Source organism: Portunus trituberculatus, chromosome 31, assembly GCF_017591435.1.
Source record: "Portunus trituberculatus isolate SZX2019 chromosome 31, ASM1759143v1, whole genome shotgun sequence".
Taxonomy (NCBI): domain Eukaryota; kingdom Metazoa; phylum Arthropoda; class Malacostraca; order Decapoda; family Portunidae; genus Portunus; species Portunus trituberculatus.
In genome coordinates this window covers 26,264,536-26,283,612 of record NC_059285.1, presented here as the reverse complement: position 1 = coordinate 26,283,612, position 19,077 = coordinate 26,264,536, and the positions used below count along the sequence as shown (strand labels likewise).

Here is a 19,077-nt window from a genome sequence, read left to right as displayed (position 1 = left end):
AGCAGCTTGTCTTCCCAAGCTCAACTTACCACCAAAATGCCCTGCAATTGGCCTAGTGTTCGTAAGAAGACTAGGAAGTCTCTTACTCTCCAAATGAAGCTAGATATTATTCAGACACGAGAGAGGCCAGAAACTATAGCAGTGCTGGCCACCATCTTGACTCCATATTATACTGTCTCTATTTTCAAGTCAGCAGACTCTATTAAGAAGGCTGGTGAGACTGTATCTTCCTTGCAAGCTAAAAGAACCACCTGAACTCGTGACTCTACAATGGATAAAATGGAAAGCCTTGTGGATATGTGGTACATAAGTTTTGTATGCAGTACAATGATGCGCACTTTGTTTATATTCCACAGGTTGCCGGTTAGTGTCTTTCCCGTTTCACTCTTCCTCCCTTCATAAAGTTAAGATCATCAACATTATAAAGTTACATACATACATACATTAGTGTACATTATAATGACTTAAATTATACTACCTAAATGTTTAACTTCATAATTTTAACTTTCATTAAACCTTTTACTTTACTATGATGCACTCTGGCTTTGCTTACTCTCAATGGAAGTTCAAATCATAGGTTAAACTTGTTATAATCGGTTCGCTTAACGAAGTTTCGCTTAACGAAGTGTTTTTAGGAACGTAACCCTGTCGTTAAACGGAGGTTGCCTGTGTATATATATATATATATATATATATATATATATATATATATATATATATATATATATATATATATATAGAGAGAGAGAGAGAGAGAGAGAGAGAGAGAGAGAGAGAGAGAGAGAGAGAGAGAGAGAGAGAGAGAGAGAGAGAGAGAGAGGAGGCTGGGTTCCCAGGGAGGTTTACATAGGCCTATCCGCCATTCCTACCATCCACACAAGCAGGACATGCTGCCATATGGTCATATGATTTTATTATCTTTTTATCTTCTGTTTCCACTTTACTTTTATTTTCCACTTGTTACAATGAAACATTTCAGTTTAACTCTATTTGCCTACCAAAGATTTAACATGGTAGTGAATAATTCCTTCATTCCATCTCACAGCAATGTCAGAAAAAAAATGTCACGTTTCTGCTTTCTTCTAGTATAATGTAATTCAATTGTGTTATTGTTCAAAACATATTGTAACTTATTGATGATATCATTAACTTTATGTAAACAATACTTATTTTCTGTTCAGTAACACACTTATTACAAGGATAGCTTACAGTTTTCTTTAAGATTTGACAACCATTCATTCCTCCAGAACCCAACCCAGACCTAGATCCAGATGCCATCTTAGCATAGCCGGACTATAGTATTATTGCTAATTTCAGTATCCAAGTCATTAATGTATATTAAAAATAACAATGGCCCTAAGACTGAGCCCTGTGGCATCCCACTAATTACTTGACCCCACTCTTAATTATATCCATTAATCACCACCCTCTGTTACCTATCGCCTAATCACACTTTAACCCAGCTTAATATTCTACCCTCTTTGCCATGCGCTCTATTCTTTCTCAAGAGCCTCTGGTGTGGTACCTTGTCAAAGGCTTTACTGAAATCTAAGTATAGCATGTCATAATTATCACCATTATCTGCCGCCTCATAAACCTTATTATAAACTTCAACAAGTTTGTAAGGCATGACTTTCCTTTTATAAAGCCATGTTGTGAGTGATTTTATCAAGCCGTTTTTGTCCAGGTGTTCCTTAATGTTTTTCACTACTATTGATTCCATTAATTTATCCACAATTGAAGTCAAGTTGACAGGCCTGCAATTGGCCTTTAGGGTTTATCTTTCTTCTTAAATATTGGTACTACATTAGCTTCACTCGGTACTTTGCCAAAATCCAGTGACATCCTAAAATGCACAGCAAATGGTTCACTGATGATCCCTTGCACTCCTTAAGTACCCTTAGGTATATTTCATCAGGACGTGGTGACTTGAATTTCTTTGTTATCCCCTGTTCTACCATCTCTTTAGTTAAATGAATATCTGTCAGCTCTTCACTATCCTCTGCCCTAAAATCTGTTTGCTATCTAGAATTTCCTGAGTGTTCTTTTGGGTGAAGACCATTAAAAATATTCGTTCATACTTTTACTAATCTCTTCCCCAGATTCATCTCCCCATTAGTTGTCCTTAAAGGACCTATTTTTTCTCTGCTTTTTGTCCTATATAACTGAAAAATTCCCTTGGGATTCATCTTTGCTTGGGTAGCTACCCTCAATTCATACTTGCTTTTAGCTTTCTTTATTAACCTCTGAACTGTTCTTACTAATTTATTGTATAGTGACCATAAAACTTTATCTCCTGCTTTTAGTCTCTTAAATATATATATATATATATATATATATATATATATATATATATATATATATATATATATATATATACACAGGCAACCCCGTTTAACGATGGGGTTACGTTCCTAAAAAACACTTCGTTAAGCGAACCGATTATAACAAGTATAACCCCTGATTTGAACTTCCATAGTACAGTAAAAGGTTTAATGAAAGTAAAAATTATGAAGTTAAACATTTAGGTAGTTTGATTTAAGTCATTATAATGTACACTAATGTATGTATGTACGTAACTTTATAATGTTGATGATCTTAACTTTATGAAGGGAGCAAGAGTGAAACGGGAAATACACTAACCGGCAACCTGTGGAATGTAAACAAAGTGTGCATCATGGTACTGCATACAAAACTTATGTACCACATTTCCACAAGGCTTTCCATTTTATCCATTGTAGAGTCACAAGTTCTGGTTGTTCTTTTAGCTTGCAAGGAAGATGAGGTCTCACTAGCCTTCTTGATAGAGTATCTTGACTTGAAAATAGTAGACAGTAGATGGAGTCAAGCCATGGTGGGAAGCAATGTTATTAGTTTTCTGGCCTCTCTCTTGTCTGTGAATAATACCCAGCTTCACTTCAAGAGTAAGACACTTCCTGGTCTTCTTAGGAACGTTAGGCCACATTGCAGGGTGTTTTGGTGGTAAGTTGAACTAAGGAAGATGAGCTGCTGGTGATGCTGTTATGTTTTGACTGGGCAGTGAGTGGTGTGTGTGATCTTGATCTTGATCTTGATGCTACAGATGACACAGAATTTCTTCTGAGTCAGGCCTTTGTATCGGCAGTGCCTGTGTTGTTCACGAGAGGCTTGATCTTGATCTTTATTCTGTAGGTGTCTCAGGATTTCTCCTGAGACAGGCCTTAGTACCAGCAGCTCCTGATGTATTGAAAAGCCTGTCAGCTTGCATGATACAGTGGGGCTTTCAAATTTTGGAAAAAATTACCTGGATAAAACTTCGTTAAAGCGAGTTTAATGTTCGTTAAACGAGCAGATGGTTTTAAAATTAAACCTTCGTTATAGCGAAATTTCGTTGTGTGAACCTTCGTTAAACGGGGGTTGCCTGTATATATATATTTATATATATATATATATATATATATATATATATATATATATATATATATATATATATACACAGTCGCCGTCGCTGAGAGAGGACGACTCGTCTCTGGCTGCGGACGGGAAGAAGTGAAAATACCTATGGTGTTACAAGGCCCGGGTACCTCTAAGTTAGTGTCCTGTTGATGTCCTACTGTCGCATAGTGTTGAAAGTGAGGGATATGGAGAGTGGTCCCTGAGATGAGAGTATGGGCGGTGATTGTTTTGGTCGTAATCAGCTGACGATAACAAACATGGCGGCTACTCCTAAACAACCCAAAGATTTTGAAGGTTTCGTAACTACTCCAAGAGGACTGGAGAAATTAGATATGGATGCAAGAATCATGGCACTGGAAAGTAAGTTCCTAAACATTTTGTCCATAGAAGGCGACCTGAAACTGAAGCCAATGTTAATATACTACTCAGAAAATCCAAGAGCAGTGAAGGGACTAATCAAAGATTATTTACCTGTCGTGGGGAGATCAAACAAGAAGGCCTGGCTTACTACAACCATACACCAGGACTACTTCAGCTCTTACTTGGCACCTAAACTAACTGAATACGCCTCTGCAAATAATATAGCAAATCGATTTCTTCTCATCCTGGACAACGCTCCCAGTCACCCAAAGTGTATGGAAGATTGGGCAGAGAACATTGAAGTGGTGTTCCTTCATCCCAACACTACTTCACTGATCCAACCAATGGATCAAACTGTAATTAAAACCTTTAAGGCTTACTACCAATGCCGCATGATGAAGCAGCTGATTAAAGGCACAGATGGACCTGATAAACCCACTCTCATGGAATGGTGGAAATCATACATCAGACATGCCATTGACAACATTAGAGCCTCTTGGGAGGAGGTGGAAAGTTCTACAGTGAATGCTGTCTGGAGAAAATTGTGGCCAGAGTGTTGTAACAACTTTCAAGGTTTCTCGGATTCCATAACTGAAGTGAAAAAGAATATTGTCAAGCTATCCCATGAAGTGGGCTTTACTGAAGTGGATGAGGAGGACTTAGATGGCTTGTTGCAGAATCATGCAGAGCCTCTGAGCAATGAAGAGCTTTTAGTGTTGGAGAGAGCAGCTGCTGAGAAAGAAAAGGAGGAAGAAAATGAACCAGAACCAGTTCGTGGATTAGACATCAAGACTGCAAAAAACTTAAATTTAATGGACTCTGCAATGGAAATGCTGCAAGAACAAGACCCTAACCCCAAAAGAAGTGGCAATGTGGCTAATCAGATGGAACAGGCAATAAAAATCTACCGAGAATTATATGACGCGAAACGTACGAATGCGAAACAGTCCACAATCTTGTCTTTCTTCAAACATGTAGCAAGCCCATCCACTTCATCCACTGGACCTTCAACTTCATCAATTAAAATTGAGTCATCAACTTCAAATGACAAGTTTGAAGAAAATAAGTCACCTGCTTCACACTTGGCCAGTGCATCACCCACTTCATCTGCCGTATCAGCTGATCGTTCTCCCATGACCCCTCCTTCCGAGTAGGCAGGAGAGGTCTCTGCTGTCCCTTAGCCTCAGGAGGGACAAAAGGACCTATACAGGAGATTAACATTAAGAAAGGTAAGTTAAAGTGCTCATGTTCTTTTTTTTTTCGGTAATACACGGCTTGTCCAGTTTGTTTACTTTTTTTCGATTGACTTTCATACTAAGCTGGAACGTATTCCTATCTAATACATGTTAAAATGGGTTTGGTTTACACTAATTTCGGTTTACAATAGCTTTTTGAGGAACGCATTTCTAGTGTAAAACGAGGACTTATTGTATATGTATGTATATATATATATATATATATATATATATATATATATATATATATATATATATATATATATATATATATATAGTAAGGTCCCGGGTTACGTCGGCCTCGAGTTATGTCAAACTCATAGTTACGTCAGTCCACTATAAGGCAATTTAAGATTAAAAAAAATAGAAAATTTATAAATCGTAAAGTGCAGGATTTATTGTTATTGTTGGCCGCCAGGCGTCACTAGTGGTTACCCGCCACACCACCCGCCTCACACTTGAATACAATAACACCCTGCCTCAGTTCCACCATACCGTCGCCCCTGGTAAGAGTGTTATCCTACTTCTGCGTTTACTGTCTCAAGTTCTTAGTATCTTGCTCAATGGCACCAAAGAGAAAACTCCTTAGTGACAGCAGTGATGCTAAGAAAAGGAAAATGGAATGAGTGAGTGAGTGAGGCAGCAGCTGTGTGTGAGGGAGGGAAGAAGAAAATGGGAAGCCTGTTACCATAACAACGGGGAGGTTGACGACCTTGAGGGCTCGCGCACAACAATAACTCCGGAGCCTTCGCCTGCAAAATCATGAGTAAGGAAGAGATTCCATCTAAATGCAGGTATGAGACTCGGGAAAGAATGAAAGATGATGATGACTATGTTGGTGAGGGTGAAAGAGCTTTTAAAGGCTTTGATACGACACATACTTCGCTATTCAATAGAGTGTTGACTATTGAACGTAAATTAGATAAATGGATAAAGGAGAGTATGGGAATGAAAGAAAATGAAGAGCAGGAAAAAGAGTTTCAGAAATTGAAAGACAGGATAAAAAGAGTAGAAGAAAATGAAACTAAGCTAAGAACAGAAAATGAAGAATTAAGAAAGGAAGTAACTAACTACAAGAAATTGATGGAAGGACTCGGTAAAGCTGAGAAAGAAAAAGAGAAACTGAAAGATCTAGTTAACAAAGAAAAGGAAAAAGTTCAAGATGTGATTAAAAAAGAAGTACAGGCATGGAGAATCCAAGATAAGAATGACAAGGAATCATTTCAGATAAGAAAGACAAGGAATCATTTCAAGAACAGTTAAAAGAAAGAGATGAAAATATGACAAACTAAATGATGGGAGTCCTGAAGAAAAAAGAAAATTTAGTAAGAGAAATTGCAGAAAAAAAAAGTGTAATTAATTTTGGCCTGAAAGAAAAAAATGTTAAATATAGACCAAGAAGGGAAAAGGGATGAAATGAAATCAGTAAAAGACCTACTAAAAAATCTAAATCACGAGGATAGACGGAACTTAGAAGAGGAACTAGAAAAAATGTATAGAATGGGACCATATCAAGAAGGAACAGTGAGACCAATTAAGATATTACTAAAATCACAAGCAGCAACAGAAGAAATACTATATAGAAAAACAAAACTCAGAGAAACAGAAGGTTGCAAAGATATATATATATATATATATATATATATATATATATATATATATATATATATATATATATATATAAATATATATATATATACACACAGTAAGGTCTCGCTTTACGTCAGAGTTACGTTCCTAAAACATGACATAAGTCGATTTTGTACGTAACTCGAGTTTCCATACATTTCAAAGCATGTTATCGAGTTTTCAACCAATCATTGTTTATGGTCATTCAGGTAAGTAAAAGGTTATATTGTTATATTATTTACAACTATGTAGGAATATGAAAGACAAACTTGTTTTTGTTGTTGATTAGTGCCGCGAACGCGAAGGACTGCATGTTGCCGAGAGGGGTGGACGCCTGAGGCCGCCAGGAAGGTGGGCAGGTCGAATGTTGTGACGCCCAGGGCGGACAGCTGGGAGCGTAGTGCAGTGCGGTGGGAGTAGAAGCGTGGGCAGTGGAGCAGGAAATGCAATAGGAAAGGGCAATGGGGATCAGCAGACAGGCGCAGACGGTGCAAGTGAGCTGCGAGTGTCGTGTGGCCCAGGGCAGTGCGGTGGGAGTAGAAGCGTGGGCAGCGGGGCAGGAAATGCAATAGGAAAGGGCAATACGGATCAGCAGACAGGTGCAGATGGTGCAAGTCAGTTGCGAGTGTCGTGTGGCCCAGGTGAAGGCTCCGGAGTTGTTATTGTTGTGATGGGTGTGCGAGCCCTCAAGGTCGTCAACCTCCCCGATGTCATGGTAACGGGCTTCCCATTTTCTTTTTCCCTCCCTCACACACAGCTGCTGCCTCCCTTCTCATGTCTTTTAATTATGTCCTCTTTTTTCTTGTAGCGTAATGGTTTTCCTTTTCTTAGCATCACTGCTGTCACTAAGAAGTTTTCTCTTTGGTGCCATTGAGCAAGATACTAAGAACTTGAGTCAGTAAACGCAGAAGTAGGATAACACTCTCGCCAGGGGCGACGGTGTGGTGGAAGTGAGGCAGGGTGTTATTGTATTCAAGCATGAGGCGGGCGGTGTGGCGGGCAACCACCAACAATAACAATAAATCCCGCACTTTACGATTTATAAATTTTCAATTTTTTTAATCTTAAATTGCCTTATAGTGGACTGACGTAATTACGAGTTTGACGTAACTCGAGACCGACGTAACCGGGAGTTTACTGTATATGATTCTCCTAGTCCCCCCCTGTCAATGGTATATTGGTCCTGAAGAAGCTTTTCTCTCGACCTCCAGCTCTCACTTTTTCTGGTTGTGATGTGTTCTTGAAGCTGTTTGTTGTGCAGTGCATAGTTATGGTGTTCTCATATACATCAGGCTCCAAACTGTAGTCAAAGGCAGGATCTGGGCATGAATAATGAGAGGAAAGAAGATTTTTCAGCCTCCTTTTTGTCAGCATGACAAGCTCGTTGTCGCTTTCCACAACTTCATTTCCTTTCTCAATATTTTGTAGAAGAGCTTCTCTAATTGTGAGTAATGAGGCCTTTTCTTCTTCATTTCCTTGTCTTTGTTCTGCGTGAGATGTGGTGGGCTGTGGTGTGGCAGTGGTGAGGGTGGTGGTGGTGGGTGACGCGAGGATGTGTACTGGAGCATTTGAGTGTTAGGTTCAACACGCTCTTTTTATTCTTTGCGCTTCCATACTCATATTCCAGGCGTCCTTCCTCTCCTTTTTCCTCTTAGACACCTGTCCCATGATTGGCAGTAGGTGAAAAGCAGGATGCAGTAAATAAATTACGTGCTGTTTAGCAGGGTGAAGGGCGGGTAGCGAGAGATGCAGCAACAACCTCTCTCTCTAATAGCTTTCCCCCTACTGAGTCTTCCTGGTGCCTTGATTGATGCCACCCATAGACTTTCAGTGTTGCCGTATCATGTCCACCAAAAAAAAGTTAAGATTTTTGTCTTTTTATCATAGTTTTTGAGAAAAAAAAAAAAAAAGATTCTGCTGATGTAAACAAACGCACGTGGTTGAGTATGGGACCTTCGAATGGCATTCAAATGGAAACCAGGGTGCATTTCATTATAAAACTTCGTGAAATAATAGCTAACGTGTATACCTACTACATATTATTTTTCCACAAAAAACATTATTTTTCATATTTTTTCGGTCTCTAAATCAGACGCCCCCCTTAAGGCACCTAGCACGATAACCCGACATCCCTTAGTGGACTGACTTCCCACTGGTGCAATTCCTTTCTCAGCCTAGCGTGTAAACCAGTCTAGTAGGGGCACTGAACTGGCCTAACCTTCCTTCACTTACAGTACTCCATGCAGAGAAACTGCAGTGATAGAGAGCTGCATGTTACCTGCCATTATAGCAGATACAATTCTACATTACTGGTGAAACTTTCATTGTCGTATTCGAATCTGGAGGTTTCGTAACTGATAAGTGTCTGCTTAGGGTAGCACAAACTGCCACCTCTACTCTACATAATAGAAGAAATGGAGGAACTTAAGCCTGTGGATTAATGATCACACTTGCTGCTGAGTGGCACCTACTAACTTCACTGAACTCATTTTCTACTCTTGCCGGTGGATATAGGCCTATGGGAGAAACCACTGCATAAAAAAAATATTGAGCCTATAAAACTACTTCTTTAGGTGGTGTATTTACCTATTTGTGTATTACAGGGCCCGAGCTAAGCTCTCTGTGTCCTGTCTCCTTGTCTACTCCTGTCATATCTCTCTTTCATCTGATTGACACACACCGCGTCAACGACATCACTGCTCAGTTTATTCCACTTATCAATACTACGATGCAGGAAACTGTATTTTCTCACATCATTTAGACAGATGTCTTTTATAATTTTTTTTTCATGTCCCCGGAGATGATTACTTGTGGTCACCTTTATCAACTCTCTGTCCAATACAGGCAACCCCCGTTTAACAAAGGTTCACACAACGAAATTTCGCTATAACGAAGGTTTCATTTTACTACCATCTGCTCGTTTAACGAACACCAAACTCGCTTTAACGAAGTTTTATCCAGGTAATTTTTTTCCAAATTTGAAAGCCCCACTGTATCATGCAAGCTGACAGGCTTTTAAATACATCAGGAGCTGCTGGTACTAAGGCCTGCCTCAGGAGAAATCCTGAGACACCTGTAGAATAAAAATCAAAATCAAGCCTCTCGTGGACAACACAGGCTCTGCTGATACAAAGGCCTGACTTAGAAGAAATTCTGTGTCACCTGTAGCATCAAGATCAAGATCAAGATTACATGCACTACTCACTGCCCAGTCAAACCATAACAGCGTCACCAGCAGCTCATCTTCCTTAGTTCAACTTACCACCAAAACCCCCTGCAATGTGGCCTAACGTTCCTAAGAACGTTAAATTAAACTACCTAAATGTTTAACTTCATAATTTTTACTTTCATTAAACCTTTTACTGTACTATGATGCACTCTCGCTTTGCTTACTCTCAATGGAAGTTCAAATCAGGGGTTAAACTTGTTATAATTGGTTCGCTTAACGAAGTTTCGCTTAACGAAGTGTTTTTTAGGAATGTAACCCCTTCGTTAAACGGGGATTGCCTGTATACTGTTATAATATTAATGTCCCTCTTACCATCTGTTATAAGCATACTTATCACTTCCTCATTTCTCTTACTATAGTTCACCTCCTTCACTATCAGATCTTCCTTAGTAAGAACCATTATACAACCACCTCCTTTATTTTTTCTATCATTTCTCCATACTTTGTAGTGTTTTACAACAAACCAATTTTGCTTTATTTCGGGTCTTAGCTTTGTTTCCATTACACACATTATGTCCAATTCATTATTTCTTAGGTAATCTATACATTCTAGCCTCTTAGACAGAAATCCATCTATATTCATGTAAGTCACTTGTATTCCATTCCTAGTTTCTTTCTTCCATGTAATGTCTATTCTGTCTGTTTTATCCACCACTTCTTCAGCCTCCCATTTCTCATCCTCCAAAAAAAATTGGTCTTTTCCTCCTCTGTTCTTTCATCATTCCTGTCTCTCACTTCAGTTACAAGCTCTTTCATTTTCATTCGTTCATCCTGTGACATATTTCTTCTTATGTAAATTGTTTTGATTTCCTCAGAGTCCTTAAGTTTCCAAGCTTTCCTCAGCAAGGCCTCAGCTGCCACCTGAGACTTTAATTTTAAATTTTAATGGTCTATTCTTGCCTTCCTCAAAAGCTCCTAATCTCACACTTTCTTCTACCTCAGCATATAGGCCCTCTTCCTCTACTGAGATCTTATTCAGTAAAGACTTAATCCTGTCATTTTCCTTATCCCTCCTATCCTGCCAGTTCCTGTTAGGTTCCTCCCTCAATCCTGTTATGATCACACATTTTTTCTTTTCAGCAATATCTCTCACCACATACTCATTTTCCTTTAGTGCCTTTACCATTTCACTCTGCATAATCACTTTATTTTCCTCTTCCTGCTTTTTCACCATCTCCCTAAAGGACCTTTGTACCTACTGATGTTCATGGTTCACTTCTTTCATCCTGGCATCAATTAGGTTAAGGCATTCCTCCTTCCTCAAGTCCCCTTCGGATATTTTCTTCTCCATTTCTAGGAGTTTAGCCTTCATCTCTTCACATTGTTTCCTTAGTTGTTGGTTTTCTTTCTCCATTTCTACTTTTTCCCTCAATAGCTCTTTGTTCTCTATCGTTAACAAATAGATCTATTTTTTGAAGGAATCGTTCTCCGCTATGACTCTATCCAGTTTTTCTTCTATGGATAAAATGTTTAAAAACTTACTTTCTAATGCCTGAATTCTTGCATCCATATCTAATTTCTCCAGTCCTCTTGGAGTAGTCACGAACCCTTCAAAGTCCCGGGGTTGTTGAGGCATGGACGCCATGATTGTTATCGTCGGAAAAGTTTTCTCGATCTCTCAGTACAAGTTAGGCCAATATTACTCTCCCCATTAAATTAATTCCTATTAAAGCTTAAACTTGCTATATGATCATTCATTATTTGATTTGGTTTTCAAGATCGTGCCCCTACCATAAAACAAGAGGAACCTATACATCAATTTCTGTGCTAGCTTCCTGGCTGCTGCAAGAATTTCAATGCCATGGGCACTGATCTCCACACATTGCTGCTACACAGACTTCATATGGTGGCATCTAATGCAACATCTTTTCCACTCCTTACATTTTTTCTTGGTGCACCTTTACTGCTTTTACTTGATGATGCATCAACACAATATTTGGCAAAATATTCTACCAGTTTATCTTTTGATATACTGGTATCTGACACAGTTTGCTTGGCTATACCACATTTCTCAAAAACACTCATAACAATAGCTCCTTCCTCTAATTTTATTTTTAATTCCAAATTTTAAGGCACAGCTAGGGCCGCTCACTTATGTCTAACACTCTTGGAAGACATAAGTTCTAAGCTACTGAAAAATGCACAAACTTGTTCACTGATATCAGACAATACACAGTGTTCACTAGCATTGGCTGGACTTGTTTACAACTGTTTGCCACAGCACCGCCGCCATCTGTTAGTCATTTCTGGAAGTGCACAAGGCACGGGCTGTTTGAATGAATTTTTTTTGCCGTCTGGATTCATTATTAAATTATTATCTGGAAATTGTCTGGATAAACCAAAATCTGGATAAATAAGGTCCGGATAAACAAGGGTCAAGTGTATACAGAGAGAGAGAGAGAGAGAGAGAGAGAGAGAGAGAGAGAGAGAGAGAGAGAGAGAGAGAGAGAGAGAGAGAGAGAGAGAGAGAAAATTAGGGAGTGGTTATGTAAATAGGAGAGATGTATATGGAGGGGGAGAAAAAAGGTGGGCCTTAAGTATCTATGTCAAAAGCAGCCCTCACAAATTACTGCTGTCATGAGAAAATGACAGATTTAACTTTCATTAGAAATGTATGTAGGAAAGGTTTTACACCATGTTGAGGCCCAAATGTATAAGTAAAAGGGATAGTAAAAGCATAGCTCATTTCCAATGTTACAATAACATTAATAAAGAGAATAAATATAGAGTATATAAAGAATAAAGAAAGACACACATACACACACACATGTAAAAGACACATGCAGACACACATTTTGTGAGGGAGCAGGATTGTTAGCCTTCCATTCTCATTACATTAGCAGATTACAGTCATATCCTATATTGAAATCCATTCAAACATGAAAAAAAGGTTAAAGCATTTTGTGAGACATGCAAATTGTCTGCATTTGCCTTTATACTTGAAATTTACTTCCAAATTTGAGGTTCTCAGAAAGATGAAGAGGGAAAGACCAAGGTGAGTAGCAAATGAAAGAGAAGCTTGGAAAGTGAATTATGAAAGAAAATTATATGAGGTACCATGGATTAGAGGAGTTGTTTCCTTAACTGAGGCAAAAATGAGAAAGCAGTGTTCAAATACATGAAAAACAAATGAACATAAGAAGATAAGAAGTTTGGAAATGCTAGAATAATATGCAAAAAAAAAAAATAATAATAAATAAAACAAAATGTTGTTTATAAGTAACTTTAATTGCAAGAAAGAAAATTGGGAGGAGGTGGACCTAGGAGAAGGTGCAGATTTGTGGAGTAAAGAAACAATGCAATTAACAACAGTGAATATTTTAGACCAGTGGGTATATGAAGACACAAGACACTGAGGGGAAGAAAATTCTTCAATGCTTGACCTAATGTTTACCAGGAAGCCAGAACCCAGGACAAATATGAGGAATCTGCCCTAAATAAGAACAAAAATGATCATGTAAAATTAAAATTTGATTTTATAATTTTAACACAATTTTGATATCAAGAAAACTATAGACTTAACATTGGAATGTTGGCACTTTATCAATATTGCTACAGTTAACTCCTTCAACATGGACACTATTTTGTGTCCTTGTAGCACTCATGATATATCCATACTGCATTCTGACTGCATCCTGCTCATATGATATGTGGCTTTTTACTCAGATACTGTAAGAGATCTTTCAGAATATAGATCATATGATACAATAGCTTACTTGACTTTCATCATTATCACAAAGGTGCATTATTCCCTTACACCAGAATAAATATCGATGCACCCTGCTTGCAATAATTTCATTTTATCTTTTTTCTGTGGAACCAATAGATTAATTTACCAAAAAATTAATATTTTCTGTCATTTGTCATCTTCAGAAAAATGACCTCGAGCAGGTATACTATAATTCATCCCTAAAATTTGTGTGGGGTTTATTCATAATGTATGTACCTAGTATGAAAAATCACTTTCTTTCTTTTTTTGAGAGAGAGAGAGAGAGAGAGAGAGAGAGAGAGAGAGAGAGAGAGAGAGAGAGAGAGAGAGAGAGAGATTCCTCTGAGCCAGGTATCTCCTGACTACCTCCCAAACCAGATATAGTGCTAGAAGCTGTTTTCTATTGCCCGGAGTGACGAGGTAAGCATGAGTGGAGGCAGAAATGAGAGGCAATGAGCTCTGTGCAACATATGAGAAAGTGTAGCAGAAGCTTTGGATTTGCTGCTTTATGAGGCCAAAATGTTACTCATCAGTGAGTATGACATTATCAGAGTTACAGATATGGAAGATTTTACTGGAGATCTCATTGGACTCTTGAGCTAGCATGTATAACACTGACAGAAAGTAGATATGATTGATACATGCCAAAGTAGTGCAAAACTCTGCATTGTAAGAACTTAAAACTAGGTGCAAATTTGAAGATTACAAAACTTGAATAGCAAAAAAATTCAAGATAGTGTTTATAAGAACTTAGGTTAGCCACTCACATGTTTTTCAACACACAGATTAACTGATTAAGTATCTGACATATATGCAAAAGGAAGTTGTCAATTATTTTTTTGGCAAGAGCAGTTTTTAATATCATTTAAAAATTTCCCACACAGAACCTCAATTCATGTACATTTATATTCTACCTTCTCAACAAGTCATACATAATACTCAGAATCTCAAGTATACTACTCACTAGGTTTAGCCATACTCCTCTTGTCCTCTCGGTAGTTGTGGAGGGTAGCTGAACCCTGGGTAAGTTTTCCTGTCAAAAGACCAAGACTCACAGGCTTGTCCTTGGAACCAGCATCTCCACCACCCTCACAACCCGTTAGAAAACTGAGGGAAGTGGTGCCATCTCCGCGTTGTCTCAGAAATCCAAGCTGGAAGATAAAATCCTATCATTTAATAAGGAAAACTTAGTGAAATTAATATACATTACACAAAATTTCATGTGTTTAATTCATGAAGTAAGAAAGGTGTAGTATTGAAAATTTTACTTTTATATATATATATATATATATATATATATATATATATATATATATATATATATATATATATATATATATATATATATATATATATAGAGAGAGAGAGAGAGAGAGAGAGAGAGAGAGAGAGAGAGAGAGAGAGAGAGAGAGAGAGAGAGAGAGAGAGAGAGTTCTTATTAATGCACCTCTTCCTTATTTGTTTTAGGTCTTTTCTTATTCAGTTTTTTTCCATTCATTTGTTCTGGTCAGCTTCCTAAAGCAGATTTATTTCTTTGTCATCAAATATTTTAATGAGTCTTCATCTGTTCTTTGTGTACTTATTTATTCTATGAACATTTTTAGTTTTATTTACTATTTAATTTTTCCCCTTTTACAGCAGGTTCACCACTACTTGAGTCACTATTTATCTCCTCTCTTCCCTCTATTGTCTTGTTAAGAATTTTCTCTTCTTTGGTATTAATAATGAATTTTTTTCTTACATTTCATTAATTATATCCCTAACTGAAATTTCATTTTCTATAATCACTTTGATGACTGCAATTTTCCTTTGTTGTTCCTCAAGAATTTTTCCAAAGCTATGTAGTGTGTGAGTGTATTTACCTAGTTCTATATTACAGGGTTTGAGCAGGGCCTATAGTGACCTGGCTCCATGTCTGTATTTATCCAACTTTTCCTTAAATTTGTGCACACTTTCTGCTGCTACAATCTCTTCACTCAATACATTCCAAATATCCACCACTGTCCTGTGTGGAAAACTAAACTTTTTAACATTTCTCAAACACTGACATTTCATGATCATCTTGCAGTGTCTTCTTGTTCACCTACCTTTATCCTCTGTCAGTGATACCAGGTCTTGTCTATCTATCTTTCCCATATGGTTTACCAACTTATACATTGTTAATAGATCTCATCTTTCCCGTCTATCCTTCAGAGATGGTAATTCCATTTCCATTAGTCATTATTCATAGGGAAGATCCTTTATTTCAGGCACCATCTTTATAGTGGTCCTTTGGATTTTTTCTATTCTCTTGATGTCTTTCTGCTTGTATGGTGACCACACCACTGCTGCATATTCTACTCTAGGTCTTATCATAGAAGTGATAATCTTTTTCATCATACTCTTGTCCATGTAATAAAATGCCATCCTGATGATAGTTAGTGTCCTGTATGTTGAAGCAAATAATCCATTTATGTGTCTTTCTGGAGTATGTGTGTGTATTTACCTAGTTGTATTGTACATGGTTCGAGCGGGGCTCATAGTGTCCTGTCTCCATATCTCCATTTATTTAATTTTTCTTTAAAGTTATGCACACTATGTGCTGCAACAATTCCATTATCCAATGCATTCCGTTTTTCCACCGTTCTGTGTGGAAAACTATATTTTCCAACATCCTTCACAAACTGCCTCATCCTGATCTTCTCTTCATGTCCTCTTGTCCTTCCATCCTCTTCTGCCAACAGCACCAACTCTTCTTTGTCTATCTTTTCAATATCATTTACTATTTTATACATTGTTCTCTTCTATCTTGTAAGGTTGGCAATCCCATTTCCTTCAGTCGTTCTTCATATGTGAGGTCCTTTAATTCCGACACCATCTTTGTAGCAATCTCCTGTATCCTTTCCAGTTTTCTCATATCTTTTTTAGAACTCAGAGACCATACCATTGCTGCATATTCCAGCCTTGGGCAAATCATGCTTGTGATGATTTTTTTCATCATATCTTTTTCCATGTAATGAAATGCCACTCTTATATTAGTCAACATCCTATATGATAGTCCAAATATCTTATTTATGTGTTTATCAGGGCTCAGATTTTCTTGTATGATCACCCCAAGATCTTTTTCCTCTTTAGTCTTCGTTATTTGCTCCTCTGCCATCAAATAGTTCCATACTGGTCTTTTCTTACTTTTTCCTAGTTCCATTATGTGACATTTCTTGGCATTAAACTCCAATTTCCAGTTCTTGCTCCATTCATAGATCTTATCTAAATCTTCCTGTAACAGTATACAGTCCTCTATGGTTTTGATAACTTTTAGCAACTTTGCATCATCAACGAATAAATTCATATAGTTGTTTACTCCTATGTGAATATCGTTTACATAAACTTGAAACATAATGGGGGCTAACACTGACCCTTGTGGCACCCTGCTGGTTACTTTACTCCAAGACGAGTATGTATCTCTGATCAGAGATCTCATTCCTCTATCCTTCAAATAATCTCTTGTCCATTCGAGCAACGTTCCACGCAGTCCTAACATGTTCTTTAGTTTCCAAAGAAGTCTTTCATGAGGGACTTTATCAAATGCCTTTTTAATGTCCGGGTATACTGTGTCTACCCATCCATCTCTGCTTTCAAGTCCTGCAATAACCCTGGAGTAGAAGCTTAATAAGTTTGATACACATGACCACCCTGTCCTGAACCCAAATTGTCTGTTTGATATAACTTGCTCCTCTTCTAGAAATTTTAACCATTTTTCTTTGATAATTATTTCACATAACTTCCCTACGACACTTGTAAGTGACACTGGTCTGTAGTTTAGTGATTAAGTTGCCTTTCCTCCTTTAAATATCGGTATTACATTGGCTCTCTTCCACTCTAGTGGAACTTTCCCTTCATTTATTGAACTTTTAATTATTTCCCAAATTGGATCCACTAATTGCTCTTTACATTCTTTTAACACCCAGCCTGATACACCATCTGGTCCCATTGCTTTCCTGACTTCCACCTTGTCCAGTAATCTTCCAGTATTTTCTTTAAGAACTGCAATTTTCTGTAATCCTAAGCAATTTAATGTGCTATTAGGTTCTGTGAAGTCATCTTCAGTGAATACTGTTTTGAAGCTCTCATTCACTATTTCACACATTTCTTTCTCTGTTTGGTATGTCTTCCCTTCTTTAACTATTTTTTCAATTGTTTCCTTATTCTTTGTTTTGCCATTTATAAACTTGTAGAAAAGTTTGTGTGTGTGTATTTACCTATTTGTGTCCTGTCTCCTTGTCCACTCCTGTCATATCTCTCTTTCATCTGATTGACACACACTGCGTCAAGGACATCACTGATCAGTTTATTCCACTTATCAATACTACGATGCGGGAAACTGTATTTTCTCATGTCATTTAGACAGATGTCTTTTATTAGATTTTTTCCATGTCCTCGGAGATGATTACTTGTGGTCACCTTTATCAACTCTCTGTCCAATATGTCAATCTTGTTCACCAATTTATACATAGTTATCATGTCTCCCCTTGTTCTTCTCTCTTCTAATGTGGTCAGCCCCAGTTTCCTCAGTCTTTCCTCATAGTCTAACTCCCTGAGTCCTGGTACCATCCTTCTTGCCAGCCTCTGTACCCTTTCTACCTTCTTACCATTTTTCTTCATATGCGGTGACCAGACGCAAGCTGCATATTCTAACTGAAGTGTTATTAAGGTGCATAATATCTTCATCATTCCTTCATCTAAGTAGTGGAATGCAAGGCCAATATTTTGAAGCATGTTATATGTTTTCCAAAATATCTTGTTAATGTGTTTCTCCAGTGACAAAGTGTTTTGCACGGTTACTCCTAAGTCTTTCTCCTCATTGGTCTCTTCAATTTTCTCATCACCCACCCTGTAATCCCTGTTTGGTCTGTATCTACTTCTTTCCATTTTCATAATATGGCTCTTGTTTATATTAAATTCCATCTGCGACTCTTAATCCACTCATATATTTTATCAAGATCTTCCTGTAACTTGTTACAATCTTCCACATTCTTTACTCTCTTCATAATTTTAGTATCGTCAGCGACCATATTCATGTAACTGTCAATTCCTACTGGCATATCATTAACATAAATAAAAAATATGATGGGACCAAGCACTGACCCTTGTGGAACTCCACTGGTTACCTACTTCCACTCGGACTTCCTTACTTTCACCACTGTTCGCATTTCTCTTCCCACTAAGAAATTTTCCATCAATTTTGTTAGTTTATCACTTACTCCTCCAATCTTCTTTAGTTTCCACATCAGTCTATTGTGTGGCACTTTATCAAAGGCCTTTCTCAAGTCCAGGTAGATAGCATCCACCCATCCCTTTCTATGTTGTAGTATGTCAGTCACTCTTGAATAAAAACATGCTCTTTTCCACTCTTTTGGGACTATTCCTGTTCATATGGAGGTTTCCACAATATCAAATACGAGGCTCAACAATTGATCCTTACATTCTTTTAGCAAACTCCC

The 19,077-nt window shown here is 37.7% G+C and overlaps 1 protein-coding gene across 6 annotated transcripts in view; it reads right to left on the bottom strand.

Annotated features, from left to right (window-relative positions):
* Positions 1-19,077, bottom strand: part of LOC123511364 (bromodomain-containing protein 7-like) — a 473,159-nt gene that overhangs the window by 160,611 nt on the left and 293,471 nt on the right. For all 6 annotated transcript variants that reach the window (XM_045267176.1, XM_045267179.1, XM_045267177.1 and 3 more), the window contains one exon: positions 14,562-14,748. In XM_045267176.1, the coding sequence (XP_045123111.1) occupies positions 14,562-14,748 (187 nt within the window). The remainder of the gene's footprint in view (positions 1-14,561; positions 14,749-19,077) is intronic.